The following is a 23940-nucleotide window of genomic DNA, read 5'->3' as shown; positions in this document are numbered from 1 at the left end:
GTCCCTCCCTGCCCTGACCGCCCCCTCTCCCTCCCATTGCAGGTACGAGGTGATGCAGTCATGCTGGCTGCCGGCGCCACAGCGCCCCACACTGGAGGAGCTGCACCTGCAGCTGACCTACCTGCTGACGGAGCGCTGCCACGCGCAGGCGGAGGAAAGTTTTGAGTGGCGCTGGAACGCCCTGAAGCCCAAGCGCTCGCCGGCCGCCTCCCCCCCACACCGGCGCCGCTCGGAGGAGATCTCGGCTTACCCGCTGCTGGATGGCTTCCAGGGGGCCGATCTGGACGACGTCCTCACTGTCACCGAGAGCAGCCGGGGGCTCAACTTCGAGTACATGTGGGAGAAGGCCCGGCTGGGGCGCTGGAAGGCCGGCCCGGCCCCCGGGGCCACCCCCTCCAGCAACGGCGGCCTGGCCGTGCCTGGCGCCAACCCCTTCTACGAGGCGCCAGCACGGCAGAGCCTGGAGACGCCCAGCGTGGTCCCAGTGATTAGCGCCCGCAGCCCCTCGGTCAGCAGCGAGTACTACATCCGGCTGGAGGAGCACGGCGAGGGGGAAGGGCCCGAGGGCACCGTCGGCACCCCAAGCCCCGTCTACGAGCGCCAATACGGGGTGCCCGGCTCCCCGCCAGAGCCCCTCTTCCCTTCCGACTGGGACCCCATCGAAGAGATCCGGGGCAGCCCCCCGCCCCCGGCCCACCACCACCTCCCCCACCTCCTGCCGGAGGGGCCGGCCAGCTGGGCCCCTGGTGCCACCAACCCCTTCATCTCGGTGTCTCGGGAGCCAGCCCGGCGCAGCGCCAACCCCTTCCGGGCTGAGATCCAGGAGACCTCGCTGACGGATCCGGCGCCGGGGGGCATCTTCCTGGGGGAGTCCCTGCTCCACGTGTACCAGGAGCTGGAGGAACAGCAGCGTGGCTGGGACTGCGAGGGGCTGGAGGAGCGGGGGGCCGGGGAGACGCTGGCGGGGGACCCCTCGGAGTTCCGCCCCTCGCCCCCCTGGGACCGGGAGCCCTCCCTGATGGAGGAGCAGAGCTCGGCCGGCAGCACGGACGGGGAGGACGCCAGCAGCGGCGGGGACGGGCGCCGCAACCCCCTGCTCTGCCCGCTCTGCAGCCGGGGCGGGCGCTGCCGCTGCGCCCCGGGCCGGGGGGAGGTTGTGAGTGGCTGGAGCAACCACGCCCCCATCCCCCGGCCCCACCGCGACAGCTATGGCACCGAGGACGACTCCTCCCTCAAGGTGGAGCGGGGTTCCCTGTCCGACTGCCCCATCCTGTTGGGAGAGGGCCCCGCCGGGGCCGGAGAGGGCGGGGCCGGGCCGCTCGCCCCACCCCCTTTGGCCGGGGTGCCGCCCCCTCCCTCGGCGTTCTACGACCCACTGATGGGCACGGCCGTGGTGAGCTACGAACTCCAGGACTACCCCAAGCGGGGGGCGGCCGGGCGGCCGCCGGGCTCGCCCTTCCCCGGCCTGACCGCCACCTGCTGCAGCGTCATTGTGCCGGTGGAGATCCCGCCCCTGGCCACGCTGGCGGAGAGCGCCGACGAGGAGACCATCGCCATCGTGCCCGAGGCCGCAGACGGCTTCGCGGCCAGGCTGGAGATTGGCCCAGCCCCAGTGGGCCGGCGGAGGGGCCCGCTGGACTCCGGGGACTCGCTGGATCTCCCCTCCAACACCAGCTCCTCCGAGGGCTGCAGCCCAGCCTCCCGCTTCTCCTCGCCGGGCCAGAAGTTCCCCGACAGCGGCTACGAGACGGAGAGCACCTTCTCCCCGGAGCTCCTCGTCCGGGAGCCCGAGGAGGAAGAGGACGGGGAGCCGCCCGGGCAAGGAGATGCCGCCCAGCTGCCCCCCACGCCCATCTCGGAGTCCACCAGCGACCTGACACTGTCGGAGGAGACGCCGGGGGCCGAGGAGGAAGCGGGCACAGGGCGGGGGTTGGCCACGACCCACCGGGACTCGGCCTATTTTTCGGACGGCGAGGCGGAGGGGGGCCGGGGGGAGGAGGAGGAGCCGGCGGCGGGGCAAGGCGGGGGGCAGCCGGCGCCGGCCAAGTTGGAGGCCGGCTTCGTGGTGCAGGTGTCCAAGGAGCAGCTGCTGGTGTCGCTGCGGGAGAACATCACCCGCAACCTGCTCTGCAACCACCGGGACCTGGGGACCCTGGCGTCCGGGGCCCCAGCTGCCAAGGAGGAGGCCGTGATCCGGCTCTGGGCCCTGGAGCCCGAGGGGGCCCGGGGCTCTGGAGACGAGCAGGAAGGGGGCGGCGGGGAGGTGGCAGATGGGCCGCCCCAGGAAGAGGAGGAGGGGGCAGAGAGCGAGGAAGGGCAGCTGGACGGCCAGGGGGTGCCGGAGCCGAGCGGGGAGGCCCCTGTCCCCAGCCCCGAGGGGGCCAACCCAGCCTCTGAGCAGCCGCAGCCCCACCTGGACTTCAGCACGGCAGGGAGCCCAGGCAGTGAGGACATCAAAGGTAGGGAGATGCCAGGGGTCGGGGGTGCCATCGGAGGGAGGGGGCAGGGACCATCTGGGGGCAGGGGGAGCCGTCTGGGGGAAGGATTGGGGACCAACTGGGAGGAGGGGGAGCCATCTGGGGAAGAGTTGGGGACCATCTGGGGAGAGGAGGGGCTGTCGGAAGGACAGGAGAGGGATCGTCCAGGGAGAGGGGTATCCTCTGCGGACAGAGGAAGGGACATGTGGGGGGATGGACAGAGGGATGGATGGAGGACTGGGGGTGGATGGACTGAGGATGGGGGGGCAGTGGGGACAGTGGCAGGGATGGATGGAGGATGGGGGTGGGGACAGATGGAGGCCAGGAGGTGTGGGGGATGGATGGAGGGATGGATGGAGACCGGGAGGTATGTGTGTGTGGGGGGTGAACGGAGGGATGGATGGAGGACTGGGGATGTGCGGGGATGGACAGAGGACTGGGGGTGGATGGACAGAGGATAGGGGAGCGGTGGGGACAGTGGCAGGGATGGATGGAGCATGTGGGTGATGATGATGGAGGCCGGGAGATGGGGGGGATGGATGGACAGAGGATGTGGGGGAGACGGGGACGGCGGCAGGGATGGGGGACAGGGGTGCTCACCCCCTCTGACCCTTGAACTTTCACCTCCACCCTTCTCTCCCTTTGCCTCTCTACCCTGACCTTTGCCCCCTCATTCTCTCCCCCTGTCCCGTCTCCGCCTGCAGCCAAGGTCTCGCGCCTGTCGCTGGCGCTGCCCCCGCTGAGCCTGCAGCCCTTCGCCGGCTCGGGGGGGCGGAAGGGCTGTGGGGGGCTGGCGCCGGAGGAGGAGGGGGCCGGGCGGGGGGCGCCGGGGCCGGGCGAGGAGGAGGAGGATGAGGAGGCACCGGGTGTCGGGGGCGTCCCCATTGTGGTCAGCGACTCGGATGATGGGCGCAACCTGCGCGGGCTGCTCAAGTCCCCGCGCTCGGCCGAGGAGGCTGCCGAGCTGGACCGGAAACGCAAGATGGTGTCCTTCTTCGACGACGTTACCGTCTACCTCTTCGACCAGGTGAGGGCGGGGCCTGGGGCGGGGCCTGTGGGATGGGGGCGGGGCCTGTGGGATGGGGGCGGGGCCTGAGGGATGGGTCAAGGCCCAGGAACGGGGAATGGAAACGTAAGATGGTGACCTTCTTCAACGACGTTACCGTCTACCACTTCGACCAGGTGAGGGCGGGGCCTGGGGCATGGGGCGGGCACCAGGGGACAGGGGGTGGACCAGAACCGCAAGGTCGTGTCCTTGTTTGATTGCGTCACCGTCTACCTCTTTGAACAGGTGAGGGTGGGGACTGGGGGACAAGGGCGGGGCCTGGGGGATGGAGGGCGGGGCCAAGAGAGCAGGGGGTGGAGTCTGGTGTAGGAAGGCGGGGACAAAGAATAGGGAGGAACCCAGGGTGTGGGGGTGATGGGAAGGGGGTGGGGCCAGGCCAGGGGGGCGGGGCCAACACACTAATTCTCCCCCATCTGCTCCTAGGAGACGCCCACCAACGAGCTGAGCTCGCAGAGCGGCCCAGAGGGCGAGGGCGGCACCACCCAGGGCCCCGCGGGGCAGCCTGCCCTCGAGGCCTTCCCACCCGCCGACGGATTCAGTGAGCCCCACGCCACGGGGGGTGGGAGTGGCTACCGGGGGGTGGGCAGGGCCAAGCCATCACCAATTATTTCATGGGCTCGTTTTGCATATTTTAAAATGCTCGTTTGCATACACCATAAACAGCAGCTGCTGGTCGACGCCCCCTTGCCATGGTGCCCCAAGGTGGGGGGAGGAGGGAGCTGAGCCAGAGGGAGGTGGGGGCTCAAGAGGAGATGGGAGGGGCTAGATACAAGCCAGATATCCCCAAGGGAAGGGGGCGTTGGCTGTGCCGACCAGTGGGGGAAGGGGCATTGGCAGTGGGGTGGGGCTGGCCACGCCCCCTCTCACCCTCCCCCTGCCCCCAGGTGGCAGCTTCGAATGGGACGACGACTTCCCACTGATGGCCCAGAACCCGTCCTTCGTCTCAATGGTGACGGACCCCAGCTCGGGGGCCCCCCCAACGCCACCCCCCGCGCTACTCCCGGCCAAGGGGGCGGAGCCCAGCCTGATGGACGCCCTGCGCTTCTCCCGCTTCACCGTCTCCCCTGCCCTCGAGCCCCACCTGGCCCCCCGCGAGACCGAGCTGGTGCCCACAGCCAGTGAGTGAGACGGGAGACCTGGGTGATGGGCCCTGATCCGGGGGCAGGGAGGAGGCAGGATACCAGGGTAGATGGGCCCATGGGGGTGATCTGGGGGCAGGGAGGAGGCAGGATACCAGGGTAGATGGGCCCATGGAGCTGATCCGGGGGCAGGGAGGAGGCAGGATACCAGGGTAGATGGGTCCATGGGGTTGATCTGGGGGCAGGGAGGAGGCAGGATACCAGGGTAGATGGGTCCATGGGGTTGATCTGGGGGCAGGGAGGAGGCAGGATACCAGGGTAGATGGGCCCATGGGGGTGATCTGGGGGCAGGGAGGAGGCAGGACACCAGGGTAGATGGGCCCATGGGGGTGATCTGGGGGCAGGGAACTGGGGTGATGGGTCCATGGGGCTGATCCAGGTCTTTTTGCTCTGTCCTTCTGCTCCTCTCTCCTTCTCTTCCAGACCCCATTGAGAACTGAGGCGGGGACCTGCCCCCAGCAATCAGGAACTCCATGGGATGGCGCTGGGCCATTGCCCCCCCCCCGCACCCTCACCCCCTGGCCTGACTGGGAGACGCATGCGCCAGGCATGTTCTGGGGGACACAGAGACTCCTTTTTGGCGCCCGGCCGGAGGGGGGCGGCATGACCAGCGTTTTGGGGATCCCTCCCCCCCCGAGCGTCCCCACAAGGACTCGCTTCTCTGGACAATTTTTTTACAGTGACTCAGCTGATGGGGGCAGCCAGGCTGCTGAATGTACCCGCCCCCCCCCCCGTGCCCCTCTCTGCCCCCTTCCCCCCACGCGGGAGTTTGCTGTCAAAACTGTCTTGTGCCAAATCCAACCTCAAGGGGCAGCGAGCTATGTATCGGGATGGGGGGCTCAGACTGCCCCCCCCAGAGCAGGGGGGGCTGGGATTGGTCCCCCTACCGGTTTAACTCTGTGTCTCAAACAAAGGGGGGGAAAGCCCCATAACTCATCAGCAATGGGGCCCCCCCCCCGCTGTGGAATGTAGGCCCCAAAGCTGCCACCCGCTTCCCCCTCTTGGCACCAGACGCCGCCTGACGGATGGACAGATGGAGAAGGGGGGGGCGTTATACAGACACCTTTGTGCCCCCCCCAGGATGTGCACTGAGGATGGAGCCCCCACCACCTGCAGCTGGCGATCAGCTGGGGCCCCGGGATTCAGCAGGGAGGGGGAATGAAGGTGGGCGGGGGACAGGAAGAAGGTTTGTCTAAAAGGTCTGACGCTCACTGGTTGGTACTGGGGGCTGAGCGGAGACCCTGGGCTGGTGCAGGCGGCTGCTGGGTTATTACCGGCACTGGAGGGGGGGCATCACTAGTTTATACTGGGAACCTGATGGAGTCGGGGGGGGGGGGGGGTTACAGAGCCTGTTGCAGGGGAGGGTCACTGGGTGTATTTTCTAGTCCTGGGGGCCCACCCCCTGCCTTTGGCCCATTGGGGTTACATGGGGTTAAGCAAGGGGCCTTTCCCCTCTAGGGACTACCAGCTCCCATCTGGGCCCAGGATGAGGGACTGGCTCACTCAGTGGGGCAGGGAATGGAACATAGGGGGCCCATCTACCCAGTATCCTGCCCCCTCCCTCCCAGATCAGACCTATGGGTCCCTCTACCCCAGTGTCCAGCCCCCCTCCCTGCCCACCTGGATCAGATCCATGGGTCCCTCTACCCCGGTGTCCCGCCCCCTTGCCCAGCCCTATCTAGCCTGTGTCAGAAGTGGGCCTGGATTTCACCGGCATCCTCCAGCACACGTTTCTGGATCAGTTTGTCATTGGGGGGGGGGGAAATCCACCTGCCCCCCCAAGAACCAAGCCCCTCCCCCCAAGGCAGCTGCCAAACAAGGCCAGGTCTGTAAATACGTGGGCACGGGGAGACGTCTGGCGTCTCGCCCGGCGCCGCCTTCGGCCTGCTCCTGATTTGCCAAAATGAACAAAGAGATTAAAAAAGAGTGAATATTAAAACGCAAGTGTCTTCTACCCGCGAGCCAGCGAGTCATGGGGGAGGCTGGACACATGGATGGCGGTGGGGTTTGGGGGAGCGAGGTGTGTGAGGGGGGAGGATGTGGGGCGACAGATGGAGGGGTCGAGTGCTGTGTTGTATGGGCTAGCGGGATGGAGCGGGTACGTGGGGGGAGGTGTGGGGTACATGGGGGGGATGGCTGGAAGGATGCATGCAGCGACAAACAGAGCGGGTAGAAGGGACGAGACAGGCTCCCCCCGTATTCAGTGAGGCCTCAGGGAGGGATTTAAATTAAACTTTATTAATATTGGGGTCAGAGGCAGCATTGTCCAAGCTACAGAAGGGCTTGCCCCATCACCCCCTGTACCCACCCAGAACGCAGGGCCCGTCCCTCCAGCAGGGGGCGCCAGGGACATATACAGAACGCAGGGCCCGGCCCCTCCAGCAGGGGGTGCCAGGGACACACACACACAGCGCAGGGCCCGGCCCCTCCAGCAGGGGGCGCCAGGGACACACACAGAGGACAGGGCCCGGCTCCTCCAGCAGGGGGCGCCAGGGACACACACAGAGCGCAGGGCCCGGCCCCTCCAGCAGGGGGCGCCAGGGACACACACACAGAGCGCAGGGCCCGGCCCCTCCAGCAGGGGGCGCCAGGGGGACACACACAGCGCAGGGCCCGGCCCCTCCAGCAGGGGGCGCCAGGGGGACACACACAGCGCAGGGCCCGGCCCCTCCAGCAGGGGGCGCCAGGGGGACACACACAGCGCAGGGCCCGGCCCCTCCAGCAGGGGGCGCCAGGGGGACACACACAGCGCAGGGCCCGGCCCCTCCAGCAGGGGGCGCCAGAGACACACACACAGTGCAGGGCCCGGCCCCTCCAGCAGGGGGCGCCAGGGACACACAGAGCGCAGGGCCCGGCCCCTCCAGCAGGGGGCGCCAGGGACACACACACAGCGCGGGGCACGGCCCCTCCAGCAGGGGGCGCCAGGGACACACACAGAGCGCAGGGCCCGGCCCCTCCAGCAGGGGGCGCCAGGGGGACACACACACAGAGCGCGGGGCCCGGCCCCTCCAGCAGGGGGCGCCAGGGACACACACACAGCGCAGGGCCCGGCCCCTCCAGCAGGGGGCGCCAGGGACACACACACACAGCGCAGGGCCCGGCCCCTCCAGCAGGGGGCGCCAGGGACACACACACAGAGCGCAGGGCCCAGCCCCTCCAGCAGGGGGCGCCAGGGACACACAGCGCAGGGCCCGGCCCCTCCAGCAGGGGGCGCCAGGGACACACACAGAGCGCAGGGCCCGGCCCCTCCAGCAGGGGGCGCCACAGACAGCTGCACACACACACACACACACACACAGTTTAGTATCAGTCTAGGTGTAATTCCCACCGTCACACCAAGGCTGTAACAGAGCCCTCCCCCCCCCCCAGCTCACAGCCTGGTGCTGCCCCCCCCCATGTGCCCAGCAGGGGGTGCTGCACTCCCCTGGGGGGGGCATCCATGGTTCTATTTGATGCAGTTCTGAATACAGCGTCCTCCAGCCATAGTCTGGCGGGGTGGGGGAGAGAAGAGGGGTCATAGAGTTCAGCGCACCCCCGGCAGGTAGCCCAGCTGTGGGGCTGGGGACAGACAAGGCACTTTTCAGGGTGTCCGGGGTTGTTCCCATCCCAGGCAACTTGTGTCAGCAGGAGAGGGCCGGACATAGAGCAAAGGTGGACACATAATGGACAGAGCTATGGGTGGTGGACAGACAGACAGCTGTTCGGGGTGTGCTGGGAGGGATGGATAGAGGGGGGTGTGGAAGAAGGAATGGATAGATACAGAGGTTGGGGGATGGATGGGGGTAAGATGGATAGAGGGGGTGTGGAAGAAGGGATGGATGGATAGTTAGATACAGGGGTTGGGGGATGGCTGGTTAAATATATACAGGTGGTGTGGGGGAAGATGGATGGATGGAGAGAGGGGCAGGGGATGAACAGATAGATAGACAGAGGGGTTGGGGGATGGATAGAGGGGGTACGGGGGGAAGATGGATGGATAGATACAGGGCTTGGGGGATGGATGGAGGGGGTATGGGGGGGAAGATGGATGGATAGATACAGGGCTTGGGGGATGGATGGAGGGGGTACGGGGGGAAGATGGATGGATAGATACAGGGCTTGGGGGATGGATGGAGGGGGTACGGGGGGAAGATGGATGGATAGATACAAGGGTTGGGGGCTGGATGGATGGATAGAGGGGATGTGGAGGGATGGATGGACGCATACCTAAAATCGTATTGATGGATGGCATGAGGAAGTGGAAATTTGCTGTAATATTTTTGAGGCCCATGTTTGCCTCAGTTTCCCTCTGTGATTTGCGCGGCTCCCCCGTGGGGGCTGAAGGGTTACAAAGCTGCTCTCGGGACAGAGCTGGTGCCATGGGGGTGGGGCCATGGACCGCGGGGGGTGGGATGAACAGGGTGTTAAAGGGGCAGCTGGAAGCGACCCTGATTGACGGAGGAACCACACAGCCAACGGGCCCCTGAGGACCAGGGAAGAACAGTCGCGCTGGGGCCAACCAAGGGTCCCGCCGGCCCAGTGGCTTGTCGCCGCCAGTGGCCAGGACCCACTGCGTCATGGAGAATGAACAGAACAGGGCGACTGTCGCATGAGCGCCCCCATCGGCCGCTCTCGGCTTTGGGCAGGCAGAGGTTTAGGGACACCCAGAGCCTGGGTTGCCCCCGTGACCACCAGTGCTGGACCCACTCTCGAACCCCGTTCGACTTTCGCCCTTCCCAGCATCCCCCGGCAGGGAGTTCCTCAGGTTGACGGTGCTGCCGTCGGTTTGTTTTCATTTCATCGGCTGAGCCCTGGTTCTCACCTCACGTGAAGGGGTAACTAGCACTTCCCCGTTCCCCGTCTCCATCCCCGTCCCGATTTCACAGCCCTCTCTCACATCCCCCTTCACCGTCTCTGAACGGTGTCCGTCCTTTTCGTCTCTCCTCAGCAGAAGCTGTTCCACCCCCGCATCATTTCTCTGACCTTCTCCACACCTTTCCCAACGCCAACAGCTCTGTTTGGAGCTGGGGCGACCCGAACCGCCCGCCGTACTCAAGGGGTGGGCGCGCCCTGGGTTGATAGAGCGGCACTAGGGTGTTGTCTGTCCGATTCTTCCCCCGTTTCCTCACGGTTCCTAACCTCCTGTTACCTGCCGTTTGCAGCGAACGATCCCGACTCCGCCATCTCGGTCTCGGGTGGTACCTGCTCATCTAGATCCCTTCCTGGCGTAGGTCCGTCTGGGATGACGGTTTCCAGTGTCATGTTTCTCAACCCCACGTTTCATGGCCCAGTGCCCCTGTTCGAGGAGATCTTTTGGGGGCACTTCGCCGGGTGCTTTGGACTTAACGAGCCGGAGTCAGTTTGTCTCGTCTGCAAGTGTTTGCTCAGCGTTCGCCCCGTTTGCCTTTCTGAGTACGCTGCCCAGCCCAGACCCTAGGGGCCCCCCCATCTACCGCTCTCCGGTCTGAAAACTGCCCCTTTCCGCTTTGTCCCCTGTCTTTTAACCACCCCCTTCCCCCTGGACCCGTCCGGCTTTGCTTCAGAGCCTTGTTCAAGGACGCTAGACCCACCCACCCCCTTGGCCACACGTCGGTTGTCCCCTCGGATTCCAGCCGCTGGGCGAGACAGGGATTTCCCTTCCCCACCGACCCGCCTTCACCCACCTCTGGACGCCTTCTGCTCTGCCCTCGACTTTCACCCCGTTGGCCTGGCACGGAAGCCGGGCTTAAAAACCGGCCTCCTGTTAGCCACCTGCCCCCGGTTACATGCCACCTGCCGCGGGGCAATTCACCTCCCTGAGGAGGGACGCTCCGGCCGGGAACCCTGCAGGGACAATGGCCCGAGGCAGTGGTGGATGGCGAACCTCTGGGCTCCCCACATCCGGGCAGCGCTACCGGGGGGCCCTGCAGGGGGTGAGGGGCTCCCCCAGGCGGCTGGCTCTGGCGGGTCGGCTGGGCAGAGCTCCCAGGTGGAAGCAGGGGGGCTGGAGCCCAGGGGGGAAGGGCAGGGCCTCGGGCTCCTCCGAAGGCCTGGTGAAATGCTAGGGCGTAGCAGCCCCCCTGGGGGAGCTGGGACCGATGGGTAGAGGGGTGGGCAGGGGAACGGATGTGTGCACAGGACAGACGGATAGAGGGGGGCCTGGGGGCAGACAGAGGAGTGCAGAGGGGATGGATGTGTGTAGGGAGATGACAGAGGGGTGCAAGGGGGGACGGACAGATACACACGTAACCCATAGCAGAGCCCTCAGGAGGCATTTCTATCTCGGGGGTCAGCCTCTCCCCCTCCCTTCCCCCACCCTGTGGCTCCCCGGGGCCCAGCTCCATTCCCGCTCCCCCCACTCCAGGCATCGCCGGCAGGATTCGAACCCCGAACCCTCCCGCTGCGTGATACGGCCCGAGCCCGGCTGTTGAGATGCTCTTCTGCAAAGCAGCCACTAGACGGAGCTGCGGGCTGCATAGGGGGGAGGCCCCCCGCCAGTTCCCCAGTCCTTCCCGAGCGGGGGGCTCCTGGCATCTCTCCCCCAGGGGGCGATCGGCGGGTGCCCGGGGCCTCACTGGATCAGCGGGGCCGAGCGGTCGTTGGTCACCGTCCTCTTCAGCCTGACGTGAGCGAAGGGGTTAGACCTGGGGGGGGGAGAGAGAGGGCACGGGTCATGGAGCCTCAGTGGGAGCTGAAGGGGGGGGGGGACATAAATCTGGGTGCTAGTGCCCGGGGGGGAGGTTATCCTGATAGGTGGAGGGTTGGGGGGGGTGAATGTGGCACTAGGGCCATTGAGGGGGGAGAATCCTAGGTTTAGAGCCCCGGGGTGGGGGCCCCAGGGCGCGGACCTCGCTGCTCTCACCTGGATGGGGAGGAGTTCGGGGGGCTCCCAAATTCGTTCGCTAACTGGGAAGAGGAAGGAGAGAATCACATTAGCCGGAGGGTGAGATGGGGCGGGGGGCACAGGGGGTGGGGCACGTGGCAATCACCAGGCTGGCCCTGCAATGCTCACACTTGCCCCCAGGTGGCAGCTGGTGGTGGGGATTGCAGGAGGACGGGGTGGGGGGTTCCTCAGTGGGGCCCCCTTGGTGGTAATTTGGGGGCACTGGACAACCGACCAATTCGCTCCCTGTCTCCGTGCCATGCTGCTGGCCCCTGTGCCCCCGGCCAGCCTGGCACCCCGGGGGTGGGCAGGCAAAGCGCCACCAACGGAGGGTCATCGACGTGAAGTGCCCGGCCACTGCAATGGAACTGCTCCCGAGGCTACGGGCCCCCCGGCTGGGCTAGCACCCTGGAGGCGTGGCTGGGTGCTGGGGGGTGGGTGGGGAGTCTCGAGGGTCGGGGCGCGCCCAGGGCTGGGCAGCAGGCTCCAGGCCTCAGGAGGAGAGATGGTGGGGGGAGGAGCTGTGCCCAGAGAAGTGGGGAGGCGCTCGCCTGGAAGCTCCTCCCCCAACTCACCTGTGACAGGTCGGGGTTCATCATGCTATAGGGGCGCTGGCGGAAGGTGCTGGAGCGGGGGGAGGGGGCGTAGCGCAAGGTGGCCCCCCCGTGACCCCCCTCCGGGCTGGGGGCCACGCACCCCACTTTGTCCAGGGTCCCCGTGCTGCTGCTGTTGAGTTTGCTCAGGGGAAAACTGGGGTGGGGGGGGAGAGATGGGGTTAAAACGAGGCCCTGGAGCTACACAGTGCCCCCCCATACTCCCCCCACCCTGGCCCCAATCTCCCCCTCTCTGTGCCCCACATCTTGCCACCAGCTCAGCACCCCCCATCCCGCTCTGCTCCCCTCCCTCTACCTTGCCCCATTCCCCCACCCCTTCCCCGCAACTCAGTACCACTGCCTGGCCCCCCCATCCTCTCCCAGCCCCCTGCCTCCCCCAGTCCCAGCCCCGCCTCCTCCATCTGTCACCCCTATTCCTCCTCCCCCCTCCCACCATGTGGCACGCCCAGCCCCCAGCTCACCTGCCGTGGGGTTTCTCGGCGGTCTCGGCAGGGGGGACGGGCCGGGTGTACGAGAAGGGGAACCAGCCTTTCCTGGGGGTGGGGGGAGCAGAGGTCAGGCAGGATGGAGACACGCACAGACCCTCCCCCCAGGGGGCAGCTGAGTTCACAGATCTGGACCGGGGACTTGGAACCCAGGAGCCCGGATCCATCATGCCCGGCTCTGAGAGAGGAGGGGGGGTCTAGTGGGGGAGGAGGGCTGGGAGCCAGGACTCCTGGGTTCTCTCCCTGGCTGTGGGAGAGGAGGGGAGGAGGGGCTGAGAGCCAGGATTCCTGGGTTCTCTCCCCTGCTGGGGGAGGAAAGGAGAGGGGGGACGGGAGTCAGGACTCCTGGGTTCTCTCCCCGGCTGTGGAAGGGGTGGAGAGGAGAGGAGAGGAGGGGAGAGGAGAGGGGGTGGGAGCCAGGACTCCTGGGTTCTCTCCCAGCTGTGGGAGAGGGGGGGGGCTAGTCGTTAGCACAAGCAGGAGGGGCTCACATGCACGTGGCCTCATTCTCCCCGTAGTGCCAGCCGTCCCGGGCCTCGGCCACCAGCAGCGCGATGACGTCGCCCTCCTGGAAGTTGAGCAAGGTGCTGCTCTCGCCGGCGGCGTGGGAGAACACGGCCTGGACCCGGCGCCGCTCGGCCAGCGCCCCGACCCGCGGCAGGGTCCTGTTCTCTGCTGGGGGGTGGGGGAAGAGAAGGGAGAGTCAGGCTGGGGATTGCCCCCCCTCCCTGCCCCTGGAGAGGGGCCAAGAGACTGAGAAAGGGGCACACGGGGGATATGTGGGGGGGGATCTTAGAGGAGGGCATCGGGGGGGGGGCTTGGGGTGTCCCGGGGGTACACATGAGAGGGCCTGCGGGAGCTCAGAGGAGGGGAACCAGCGGTAGAGATGAAAGCTGGATTGGGGGGGGAGAGGAGATCTCGGGGGGGGGGGGTTCTGTGTGACTGGCCAGGAACTCGCAGAGCCCCCCCCCCTCCCCCAATCCCGTCCCAGCCCCGGCCGGGTCAGTCCAGGATACGAAATTGGAACAAGCCGCTCAGCGCTGGACTCTTAATTGGCTTAGGCTGGGCAAGTCGCCCAGACCTGGAGGGGTGGGGGGGCAGCTTCCCCCCAGAATGGGGTCACACTCCCCCCCAAAATATCCCCCACAGAGCCTGCACCATGTGCCAGGGAGGCTGGAAAGTAGTGAGGGCTGGGACGCCCCCATCTGGGGTCACACATGGGACGAGCCAGCCAGGCTCAGCTCCAGCAGTAAACATGTCGGAGCTGGCCAGCACAGACCAGGGCTGGGCTAGCAGGGGCTGCAGGTCGGGAGTGAGGGGCACCAGCAGGGCTGGGGGGAGCCCAGGGCTGGGCTAGCAGGGGCTGCGGGTCGGGAGTGAGGGGCACCGGTAGGGCTGGGGGGAGCCCAGGGCTGGGCTAGCAGGGGCTGCGGGTCGGGAGTCAGGGGCACCGGTAGGGCTGGGGGAAGCCCAGGGCTGGGCTAGCAGGGGCTGCGGGTCGGGAGTGAGGGGCACCGGCAGGGCTGGGGGGAGCCCAGAGCCTGGGCTAGCAGGGGCTGCGGGTCGGGAGTGAGGGGCACCGGCGGGCACTTACTGAGCGTGGCGAGGCGGGTCTCCGCGGAGGCTTTGCGGGGGATGGGCAGGGTACAGGAGTAGCCGTCGCTGGCCCTGGGCGGAGGGGGGGTCTGCGTGGCTGGTGCGGGCTGCAGGGCCGGCAGGCCTAGCGGGACGGTGAGGAGCTCGCTGGCGGGCGGGTGCCCCAGGTCACGGGAGCCCCGGGTGCGGTGAGAGTCGCCGTTGGGGAGCGGAGTCGCTTCCTGCAGTGAGACGCGCTGCGGAGGGAGAGACGGGGGGAGGGGCTCTGCTCACTGGGGATCAGCGTCACCCTCCCAGTTGGGTTTGGGGACCCAGGTGTCCAGGTCACCCTCCCAGGGGCTCTGCCCTTGGAAAACGGACCCAGGTGTCCGGGTGACCCTCCCAGGGGCTCTGCCCTTGGAAAATGGACCCAGGTGTCTGAGTCGCCGTTTCAGGGGCTCTGCCCTTTGGGACTGGACCCAGGAGTCCGGGTCAGTGCCAGGGGGACCCTACCCCTCTCCCGTAGTGCCCAAGTCACCATCCCTGTTGGGAAGGGGACCCAGGAGTCCGGGTCTTTCCCGAGGGGCCCCACCCTCTGCCAATGGCGCCCCTCTCCATCCCCCGTGGGCAGAGACATACGTGGTTGAGGGCCAGCCCGCCGCCCCCCAGCAGGGGTGCCAGCTCGGGGGGCACCTCCAGGGGCTGGGGGGCGGGCAGCGGGTCGGAGATGACGGGCGCGGCAGGGTTGTTGGCCGTCTGCTTCACCAGGGCCAGAGCGCGGTCAGGCAGGCGGGTGGGCTGGACGCAGGACTGCTGCCAGCCGGGCAGCTTGGCCCCCAGCAGCTCCTTCACCTGCGGGGCAGGGGGCAGAGATGGGTGAGGGGGGGCACTAGACTGCGCCACATGCCCAGCCAGGGGAGCCCCCACCCTCCACGGGGCTCCCACTCCCCCCGCACCCAGTCCACAGCGCGACCCCCAACCAGGGCCCCATAGGAACTACACCACTCCCCCACATCCCCCTAACATGGGGCCTGTGCTGCCCTCTGGGGACTCATCCGCACTGCCCCCCACCAGGTACCCCCCCACTCTGGTGGGGCCCACAAGATGGAAGGATGCAGGTGACGTCCCACTAGGGGGCTCTTTGTGGGGGCGGAGGGATACAGGATGGAAGGATACGGGAAGTGCGTGACCTCTACCCAGCAGGCGGAGGGATATGGGGTGTAAGGATATGGGGTGGAAGGATATGGGGTTTGCAGCCCCTTCCCCAATGGATGGAAGGCTACGGGACGGAGGGATGTGGGGTGGAAGGATACGGGGCGTGTGGCCCCCTCCCCAGCAGGTGGAAGGATTCAGGGCAGAGGGATACGGGTGTGCGTGCCCCCTCCCCAGGGGATGGAGGGATATGGGGCGGGCAGTTCACCTTGGCATAGTAGGCACTGAAGTGCTTGGACACAGCGCACTGGCGATCCACCAGGAATGAGTACCGCCGGCGCTCCTCGGTCAGAGCAGCCTTGTATCCCTCCGCCACAAAACGGTCCAGCTCGCTCTGCTTGGCACTCATCACCTCTACGTACTGGGGGGGGGGGGGAAAGAGTCCCAAGGGGGCATCAGAGCATGGGGGGGGGAATCACCCCAATATCAGACCTCACCACTTCAGAGCTGGGCCTAGATACCAACCCTGCATCTGACCACAGATAATCCCCCCATATTGGCCTGACACCCCATATCAAACCCCAAATAGCCCCCCACATCAGACCCTGACACGCCCCATTGGACCCCAACACCCCCACATCAGACCCTGACATTCCACATTGGATTTGGCGGGGGAAGGGTTAACACCCCCCCACACACTCCCCTTCCCCCCTCCCCATAGCAGGCCCTGGTGGGGGGGAAAGGGTTACCACCACCACCCCTTGCCAACCCCACTTCCCCCCTTCCCCCTGGCAGCCTGTAGAATGGGGGCCGTGACCCCGAAGTAATGGTTCCCCAGGCAATGGGTGCCGACAAAGGGGGGCCTTCCAGAGCCAAGGCGGGGAGCGGGCGGGGGGGAGGGGAAGGAGCAGGCGCCTGACATGCTAATGAGGGGGGAGGGGAGGCAGTGCGGGGGGGGGGGGGAGACCCTTGAGCAGAGGCGGGGGGCAGAGAACTACGTGGGGAGGGGCAGGAGACACCTGCCAGAAACTATTCCACTCCGCATCCCCCAATTGTGTCTCCCCCTGCACCCCATGTGGGTGCCCCCCAGCGTATGTCCCCGCCCCCCCCCAATCCATCCATCCAAAGCCCCTTATGGAGATTAGGGTCCCAGGCACCAGCTGGCCAAAGAATGTTAAAACCCTTCAGAGCCGCGAGCCCCTCGGGGCCCCGATCCCGCCCGCGCCCCGAGCCACCATTCCCAAGACAGCAACGCCCGCCTCTACCCGCCGGGGGCGCCACAGGGAGTGGGGCGGGGGAGCTCCCAAGCTGCCCCGGCCTCCCCCCGCCTCCGGCGCTGACATCCTGCTGCGGTTTCCGGCCGGACGTGACGGCCCGGTGTCTCCTGCGGGAGCCTGGCCGATCCCATTGTTTTCCCAAGCTCTGCCCCTCGCTGCCAGGGGCCCCTTGGGGGGGCTGAGGAGACGGGGGGTTGTGGCCTGGGGTCCTTTCTGCCCCCCTCTCCCCCCGGTCGGCCAGCCCTGGAGGTATAGAGGCTTTTCCCAGTGCCTGTGTGCTCACGCATGTGCCTGGGTGTGGGTGTCTGTCACATATGTACTGCGCATTGGCGTGTACATTACACGCCTACCTCATTCCAACCCAGGAACACCGTGTGCGCCATGCGTGTTAGCGTTTCCCCGTGTTTTAGCGTGTTGGGCTCATGTGCGGGCATGTTCGGGGCGGCTCTATTCCAGACCCTGCTCCCAGATTAAGTGCCCCCCACCAGATTTACCCTCCCCAGCACCTCCTAGTCCCCACCCCGCGGGAGACCCTCCCCCTGCAGCCCCCCCGTCCCCTGCACCTCATGCCCCCCCCAGCCCCACTCCCCCTCACCTGCACCTCGCGGTCCCCGTATTTCTGGGGGTTCTTGCTGTTCTGACATTTCTTGCGCAGTTTCTTCAGCTCGGCCTGGCACTTCTCAATGGCCTCCGCCTTGGCCCGGTGCTCACTCTGGTACTTCTTCAGGGTGGCCTGCGGGGGCGCCGGAGAGCGGTGGGGGGGGGGGTCAGCTCGCCCCGGGGACGGGGCTGGGGGGAGAGAGAACGGGACTCCCCAGGACCCTAAGCAGGACCAGCTCGGTCTGTGCAGCGTCCAGTACGACAGGGACCCCCGCCCCAGATCTCAGTCAGAGGGGGTTCTATGCAGCGTGACGGGGACCCCCCCACATCTCAGTCACGGGTGTGTGTGTGTGTGTGTGCGCACGCAACACCCAGTGTGACAGGGACCTCAATCTGTGTCTGAATTTATGAATGGTGCTATTGGAGAAACTGAGGCAGGGAGCTGGCAAACCCGTTTCACAGCCACAATGGGCCAAAGACTTTGGTGGGGGCGGGAAATTGGAAAGGGGAAAATGGGGGGTCCATGGGGGGTCTGGAGGAGAGTCAGGGGCGCTGGGTTGGGTGCAGGGGCGCTGGTGGGTGCAGGGGGGCAGCAGGCACCGGACCGGGGCCCCCCCACAGGGCTGGAGGGAACCGCACGGGGGCCTCTCACCAGCAGGTACTTCACATCCAGCTCCAATTTCTGCTCCAGCTGGGCCAGCAGCTCCGAGTGGAAAAGCTTCAGCTACGGGGGGGGGGGGAACAGAGTAGGGGGGCGAGAGGGGGACAGTGAACAAGGGATCCCCTCCCCCCCCAGTACATCTCCCCCATGATATCCCCCCCTCATGTCACCCCAACCTCCCGGTATCCCCTCTCCCCTTGTGCCCCCCATGGTATCCCATCCCGCCCCCCTGCTAAGAACCCAGGGTCCCCCCCCCCAACTGTTCTCCGTGAATGAGCAGTTCTGGGTGTGTGTGTGGGGGGGTCCTGTGGGGGGGGCTGAGAAGGCAGCGAGGGCGGGTGGGAGGCGCCCCAGGGCTTTGGGGAGGTGGGGAGCTAGCTGGGGGCTGGGGAGGGTAACCCGGGGGGGGGAGGGATAACGTGATGCCGGGGGGGGGGGGAGATACTCACCGTTTCCTCCAGCTGCACCTGGATCTGGCGATGCACCTCGGCCATCTGGAACAGGGTGTCCCCTGGGGGACGGGGAAACGACAGGTGTGTGTGTGGGGGGGGCGTTAATCTATCCCATAATCCCCTGGTCCCATCTGCCCCCCTCACCCGGGGCCAGGCTCACCTTTCCCACACGCGTGTGAGCAGGGCCCCCCACCCGTTAACACACATCGCCCGCACACGCCCGGCACTATCACGTTAGCCTTGGCGAGCGGGGCCGGCTCCCCCCCACAGCCGGTCACACAATGTGGGGGCTCCCCGCGGTCACCCCCACACTGCCCTACAACTCGCACTCTGCCCGTCTGCGCACACCCACCTTCCGGTTCCCACCATCTGCACACCCCCCACACACACACCCCTCCCACAACCTGCACACACCTGCCACAATTTGCACACCCACAATCCCCTCTCCAAATTCCCAGACACCCACCACCTGCTACACTCCCCCACCCCGGTTCATCACCCCTGCATGCACCGCCCCACATGCACACAACCCCAATGTGCACCATGGCCCCCTCCCCCAGAGGCAGAGGGACACAATCCCCCCTTCAGCCCCCCTCACTCCACCCTCACCGCCTCTTTGAGCCCCCCCAGCCTCTCAACTCCCCCTTCCCACCCCCCAGGCAGGTCACACCCTGGGGGAGGGGACATTTAGGCCCTGGCAGCAGAGTGTGGGGGGGGAGCTGGCCCCCCAGGCCGTGAAGGGTTAAAGCTGGAACCTGGGGGTGGGGGTTGCTAGGCAAGGCGAAGGGGGACGGCTGGGCCTTGAGCTATGGTAGTGGCGGGGTGGGGGGGAGGGGGGAATTCTCAGGACACGGATACACTCCCCTGCCCCCACACAGTCCAAGGCCGGCCCAGCCCCGGATGGGGGAGTGGAGATGGGAGGAAATCCTGGCTTCCAGCAGGAAAACAACATCTTCCTGCAGCAGGAACCCCCCAGCACGGAGATCTGGGGGGTGGGGTGGGGGGTGGGATGCCAGGGGCCCTGGGCCCATAGCTCTGATCCGGGGGCAGGGAGGAGGCAGGATACCGGGGTAGATGGGCCCGTGGATCTGCCCTCGAGCAGACGGCCCAGCCCCCTCCCCGCACCCAGCCCTCTGTCCCAGGCATCACCTACCCAGTTCCTTGGACCCTTGGCTGTCGCTGGCCAATTCCCCCAGCTTCACCAGGGCGTCGAAATAACCCTTGGCCGCTACGGTCACCCCTGCCGGGAGAGAGAGCACAGGAGGGAGTGATTGACACAGGGCCTTTCCCCTCTAGGGGGCGCCGGCTCCCATCCGGCCCCAGGGCAGGGACTGGCTGGCTCAGGGGGGCAGGGAATGGGACATGGGGCCTTTCCCCTCTAGGGGGCGCCGGCTCCCATCCGGCCCCAGGGCAGGGACTGGCTGGCTCAGGGGGGCAGGGAATGGGACATGGGGCCTTTCCCCTCTAGGGGGCGCCGGCTCCCATCCGGCCCCAGGGCAGGGACTGGCTGGCTCAGGGGGGTGGGAAATGGGGCACGGGGCTGAGACGCAAGTGGGACTGTTCTTAATGTTTCCTCTGAATACTGTGTGGGTGCCTCAGTTTCCCCTATGCATTTCTTAAGTCTCCAGTGTGCATAAATGGCCGACACTCTGTATCGTGGCAACAAATGGCTGGGGCCCTTCCCCCCTGCAAGGGAATAGCTAAAGGTGAACAAAGAGAGCCGGTGACCTCCTGGCCTGGGACAGGAACTCAGCAGAGAAGGAGGGGCTGGAAGTGGTGTCAGTTTGGAGCTGGCTGGGGACTAGGAGTGAGTGCAGACGTGGGTGTCTGGCTCGCTGGGCCCCAGAATGGACCCGGCCGAGGGGTCCCGTTCGCCGCTGTACCTACAAACTCTGTTTTAGACCATGTCCCTGTCATCTAATAAACCTCTGTGTTACTGGCTGGCTGAGAGTCACGTCTGACTGCGAAGTGGGGGTGCAGGACCCTCTGGCTTCCCCAGGACCCCACCTGGGCGGACTCGCTGTGGGAAGCACACGGAGGGGCATATGCTGAATGCTCCGGGAGAGACCCAGGAGGGTGAAGCCGTGTGAGCTTCTTGCCCTGAAGACAGTCTGCTCCGAGGGAGAGGAGGCTCCCCAAAGTCCTGACTGGCTTTGTGGGGAGCAGTTCCAGAGCATCGCCCGGGGACTCCGTGACAGGGGCCTTTCCCCTCTAGGGGGCGCTGGCTCCCATCCGGCCCCAGGGCTGGGATGGGCTGGGGGGTCCGTGGGGAAATCACGGTTTACCTGAGAGTGCTCGTTGGTAACTCTTCCCCATCGTGACAAAACTCCTCAGGCCGGGGTTGAACTGGTCCAGAATCACCTGCACCAAACAGGGGGGTGATCACAGCTCCACAGTGCTCGTGCTGTCACCCGGCGCTGGGACGGGGCCCCAACCCCCCTGGGACAGGGGGGACAGGATACCATGGGGGGGCACAAGGGGAGGGCGGATACCAGGAGGGTTGGGGCAGGGGGCTGGTTATCCAGTGACCCCTCGCCTAGCACTGGGACGAAGCCCCTCTGGGGTGGGGCGCAGGGTATATCCCTCGCCCCATGCTGGGACCCGGCCCCTCTGGGGTGGGGCGGGGGGCTGGGTATACGGGGACCCCTCGCCCGGCACTGGGACATGGCCCCTCTTGGGTGGGGTGCAGGGGCTGGGTATACGGGGACCCCTTGCCCCGTGCTGGGACATGGCCCCTCTGGGGTGGGGCACGGGGGTTGGATATACACGAACCCATTGGCTGGTGCCGGGATGCAGTCCCTCTAGGGTGGGGTGCGTGGGCTGGGTTTACAGGGACCCCTCACCCGACACCAGGATGCGACCCCTCTGTGGTGGGGCACAGGGGCTGGGTATCCTGGGTTGGGGGTGGCAGGATTTACATCGCATTTGCATTTGAAGAAGTGGGTTTTTCACACACGAAAGCTTCTGCCCAAATAAATCGGTTAGTCTTTAAGGTGCCACCAGACTCCTTGTTTTTGAAGATTTACATTGTAGGACACCAAGACATTTTATTCCTAAGCAAAGTGACACTTGGAGGGGTGACTGGGGTGCTAGAAGGGGGAGCGAGGGACGGATCCAGGGAGTGTGTGGAGCAGGATGGATGGGAATGGGGATGGACGGACGGATGGATGGAGCACATATGGGGATGGTCAGACAGAGCAGTGGGTGGAGGGGATGAGTATGGGGATGGACAGACAGGTGGATGGACGGAGAGAGGGAGAAATGAGGAGGTGTGCGGGGATGGATGGCTAGAGGGGTGGGGGGTGGACGTACGGATGGACAGAGGGGTGGGGGGACGGACGGACAGATGGGGGTGTGTGAAGATGGATGGACAGCTGATGGGGGGTGGGGGGGAGGGATGGACGGACAGCTGGATAGAGGGGTGGGGGGTGGACGTATGGATGGACAGAGGGGTGGGGGGACAGACGGACAGAGGGGTGGGGGGTGTGAAGATGGACGGACAGCTGGATAGAGGGGTGGGGGGTGGACGTACGGATGGACAGAGGGGCAGGGGGACGGATGGACAGAGGGGTGGGGGGTGTGAAGATGGATGGACAGATGATGGTGGGTGGGGGGGAGGGAGGGACGGAGAGGGGAAGGACAGACACTATACTGAGCCCCGGGGCTCTGGCGCCCCTAATCCCCAGCAGGTGGCAGACGGGGCCGGCTGAGGGCATATCAGTGCCAGGCCCGGCCTGGCTGCCCCAGCAGGAGGGCGCCTGGCTGGAGCGGAGGCCCTGGGCGCTGGGCTGCGGCCGGCTGCCAGCCCTTCCCCGCCCGACACACGGGAGCCCAGCGCCGGCTCAGCCCGGATCAGTCGGCTCAGCCCGATGGCTTTGGGGACAGCGGGTCGGGCGCAAAGACTGTCCCCGTGGGGGAGGGGGAGCCAGGACTCCTGGGTTTTCTCCCTGGCTCTGGGAGGGGAAGGGAGTCTAGTGATTGGGGGGGCTGGGAGCCAGGACTCCTGGGTTCCCAAGCAACCCTACAATGGCAAAGCAGCCTACGTAGGCCCTACAATAACAAACGAGGACATGTAGCTATCGCTAGACATGTAGACGGAGGGATGAGGACAGACAGATGGACTGATCCGCCTCATGGAAACACTGGAGCCAGAGGGGGTGTAGCGGGGGGGCCCTGAGCAGGGGCTGTTTCCTGGCCCCCAGGCTGGGGGGGGGGGGGAGCGGATCCAAGAGGCGTCTGGAGCCCAGCCCGATTTCTCTCAGCTCCCACAGGCCGTTTCCCCGGGAACGAATTAGCCTTTTGAAAGAATCTGATCCAGCCAGAAATTGCAGCGCCCCCCCCCCCATCTAATCCCCCAGGCTCCTGGTCAGCTGGGACAGGAGCCACACAAGGTGCAGCCCCTCCCACAGTGCTCAGCACACCAGCCCTTTGGGCATCAGATCCCATCCTGGGGGCTGCATGGAGGGGGAGGCAAGGAGGGGTCCCAGGGCCAGAGCCGTGGCTGGCATAACTGGGGGGAGGACGGAGCGATTAGATTGGGGATGGAGGGGTGCAGCTGGGGATGGAAGGGTGTGTGGGAGGATGGCTGGATGGATAGAAGGGAGCCGAGACCCCAGCGCCTGATGCTCCCCGTGGACACCAAATAAACCAGCCAGTGACATGGGCAGGAAACCACCCCCCCGACCCTCTCCCTCGCCCCAGCGTTTGTGGGTTCGTTTTCCCCTTTCCTTCCCTGCCGAACAGGAACGGGTCAAAACCCCAGGGGGAATCCTGATCTCCACAGTGAAAAGCCTTGGGATGGAGCTGGGGGGCTGAGGTCAGAACCTGACCCCGCTGTAATCAGGGGTGACTCCGGATTGACCCCGGGGGGGGCTGAGGTCAGAACCTGGCCCCGCTGCAATCAGGGGTGACTCCGGATTGACCCCGGGGGGCGCTGAGATCAGAACCCAGCCCCCCATATGCACCCTCCACCGTCACCCCCCCTCCCCAAAACACTTCCCCAAACTCTTCCCTGCCAGGCTAACAAAGGGGCTCCGGACTCCAGCGGGGGAAACCGAGAAAAGCTCCGGGCGAGAGAGATGGAGGGAGCGGGGGGGGGGGGGGGCGGGAAGCGCGGCCGGGGCCAACTGCGCAGGCAAGGGGGGTCGGAGGGGGGGCATAGAAGGAGGCGGGGGGGGGGCAAGGAAGGGACCGGCGGGGGGTGGGAGCCGGCCGGGGGGGTAGGGAAGGGACCGGCGCGGGGGAGCCGGAGGGGGGAACAGGGAAGAGACCGGCGGGGGGGGGGAGAATGGCGGGGGGGGGGGAGCCGGCGGGGCTCACCCTATAGACACTCTCCGTGAGCCGGTTGACCTCGTCGGAGCGGGACATGCTGGCGCCGGGGACCGGCCGGAGCTGGGACGCAGCGAGCCCCGAGGCAGGGACCGGAGGGCTGGGGGGGGAGGGAAGGGGCGGAGGGCGGGGTCGGCAGCACCAGCGGGTGGGAGGGCGGAGTTGGGGGGGCAGGAAGGGAGGGGGCAGGGGAGCGGGGTTGGGGGAGCTGGGGAAAGAGGGGGTGGGTGGGGGTTGGGGGTCAGAGCTTATGGGGAGGGATGTGGGGGCGCA

General features: G+C 66.5%; 2 protein-coding genes across 7 annotated transcripts in view; one reads left to right on the top strand and one right to left on the bottom strand.

The window, feature by feature from the left end:
- The window catches only part of LMTK3 (lemur tyrosine kinase 3), a 16618-nt gene extending 9574 nt beyond the window's left edge, over positions 1 to 7044 (top strand). For both annotated transcript variants that reach the window (XM_065571678.1, XM_065571677.1), the window contains exons 11-15: positions 43 to 2459; positions 3182 to 3504; positions 3967 to 4081; positions 4428 to 4661; positions 5106 to 7044. In XM_065571678.1, the coding sequence (XP_065427750.1) occupies positions 43 to 2459; positions 3182 to 3504; positions 3967 to 4081; positions 4428 to 4661; positions 5106 to 5122 (3106 nt within the window). In that variant the 3' untranslated portion in view covers positions 5123 to 7044. The remainder of the gene's footprint in view (positions 1 to 42; positions 2460 to 3181; positions 3505 to 3966; positions 4082 to 4427; positions 4662 to 5105) is intronic.
- On the bottom strand, positions 6901 to 23940 carry LOC101944090 (brain-specific angiogenesis inhibitor 1-associated protein 2-like). Of its 5 annotated transcripts, none has more exons than XM_065571681.1 (14): positions 23659 to 23940; positions 20625 to 20700; positions 19493 to 19579; positions 18337 to 18398; positions 17879 to 17950; positions 17222 to 17359; positions 15618 to 15770; positions 14837 to 15049; positions 14217 to 14454; positions 13114 to 13294; positions 12599 to 12670; positions 12099 to 12273; positions 11503 to 11546; positions 6901 to 11284 (listed from the first exon to the last, which is right to left on the bottom strand). In XM_065571681.1, the coding sequence occupies exons 1-14, from the start codon at positions 23704 to 23706 to the stop codon at positions 11212 to 11214; spliced, it is 1632 nt and encodes a 543-aa protein (XP_065427753.1). In that variant the 5' UTR covers positions 23707 to 23940; the 3' UTR covers positions 6901 to 11211. The 5 variants fall into 5 exon arrangements, with proteins under 5 accessions (XP_065427753.1, XP_065427752.1, XP_005312660.1 ...); XM_065571680.1 differs by having other exon boundaries at positions 13114 to 13297; positions 23659 to 23937; XM_005312603.5 differs by lacking the exon at positions 23659 to 23940 and adding an exon at positions 21112 to 21131 and having other exon boundaries at positions 13114 to 13297.

The sequence above is a fragment of the Chrysemys picta genome, chromosome 17 (genome assembly GCF_011386835.1).
Source record: "Chrysemys picta bellii isolate R12L10 chromosome 17, ASM1138683v2, whole genome shotgun sequence".
NCBI lineage: Eukaryota > Metazoa > Chordata > Testudines > Emydidae > Chrysemys > Chrysemys picta.
This window is presented reverse-complemented; position numbering and strand designations above follow the sequence as displayed.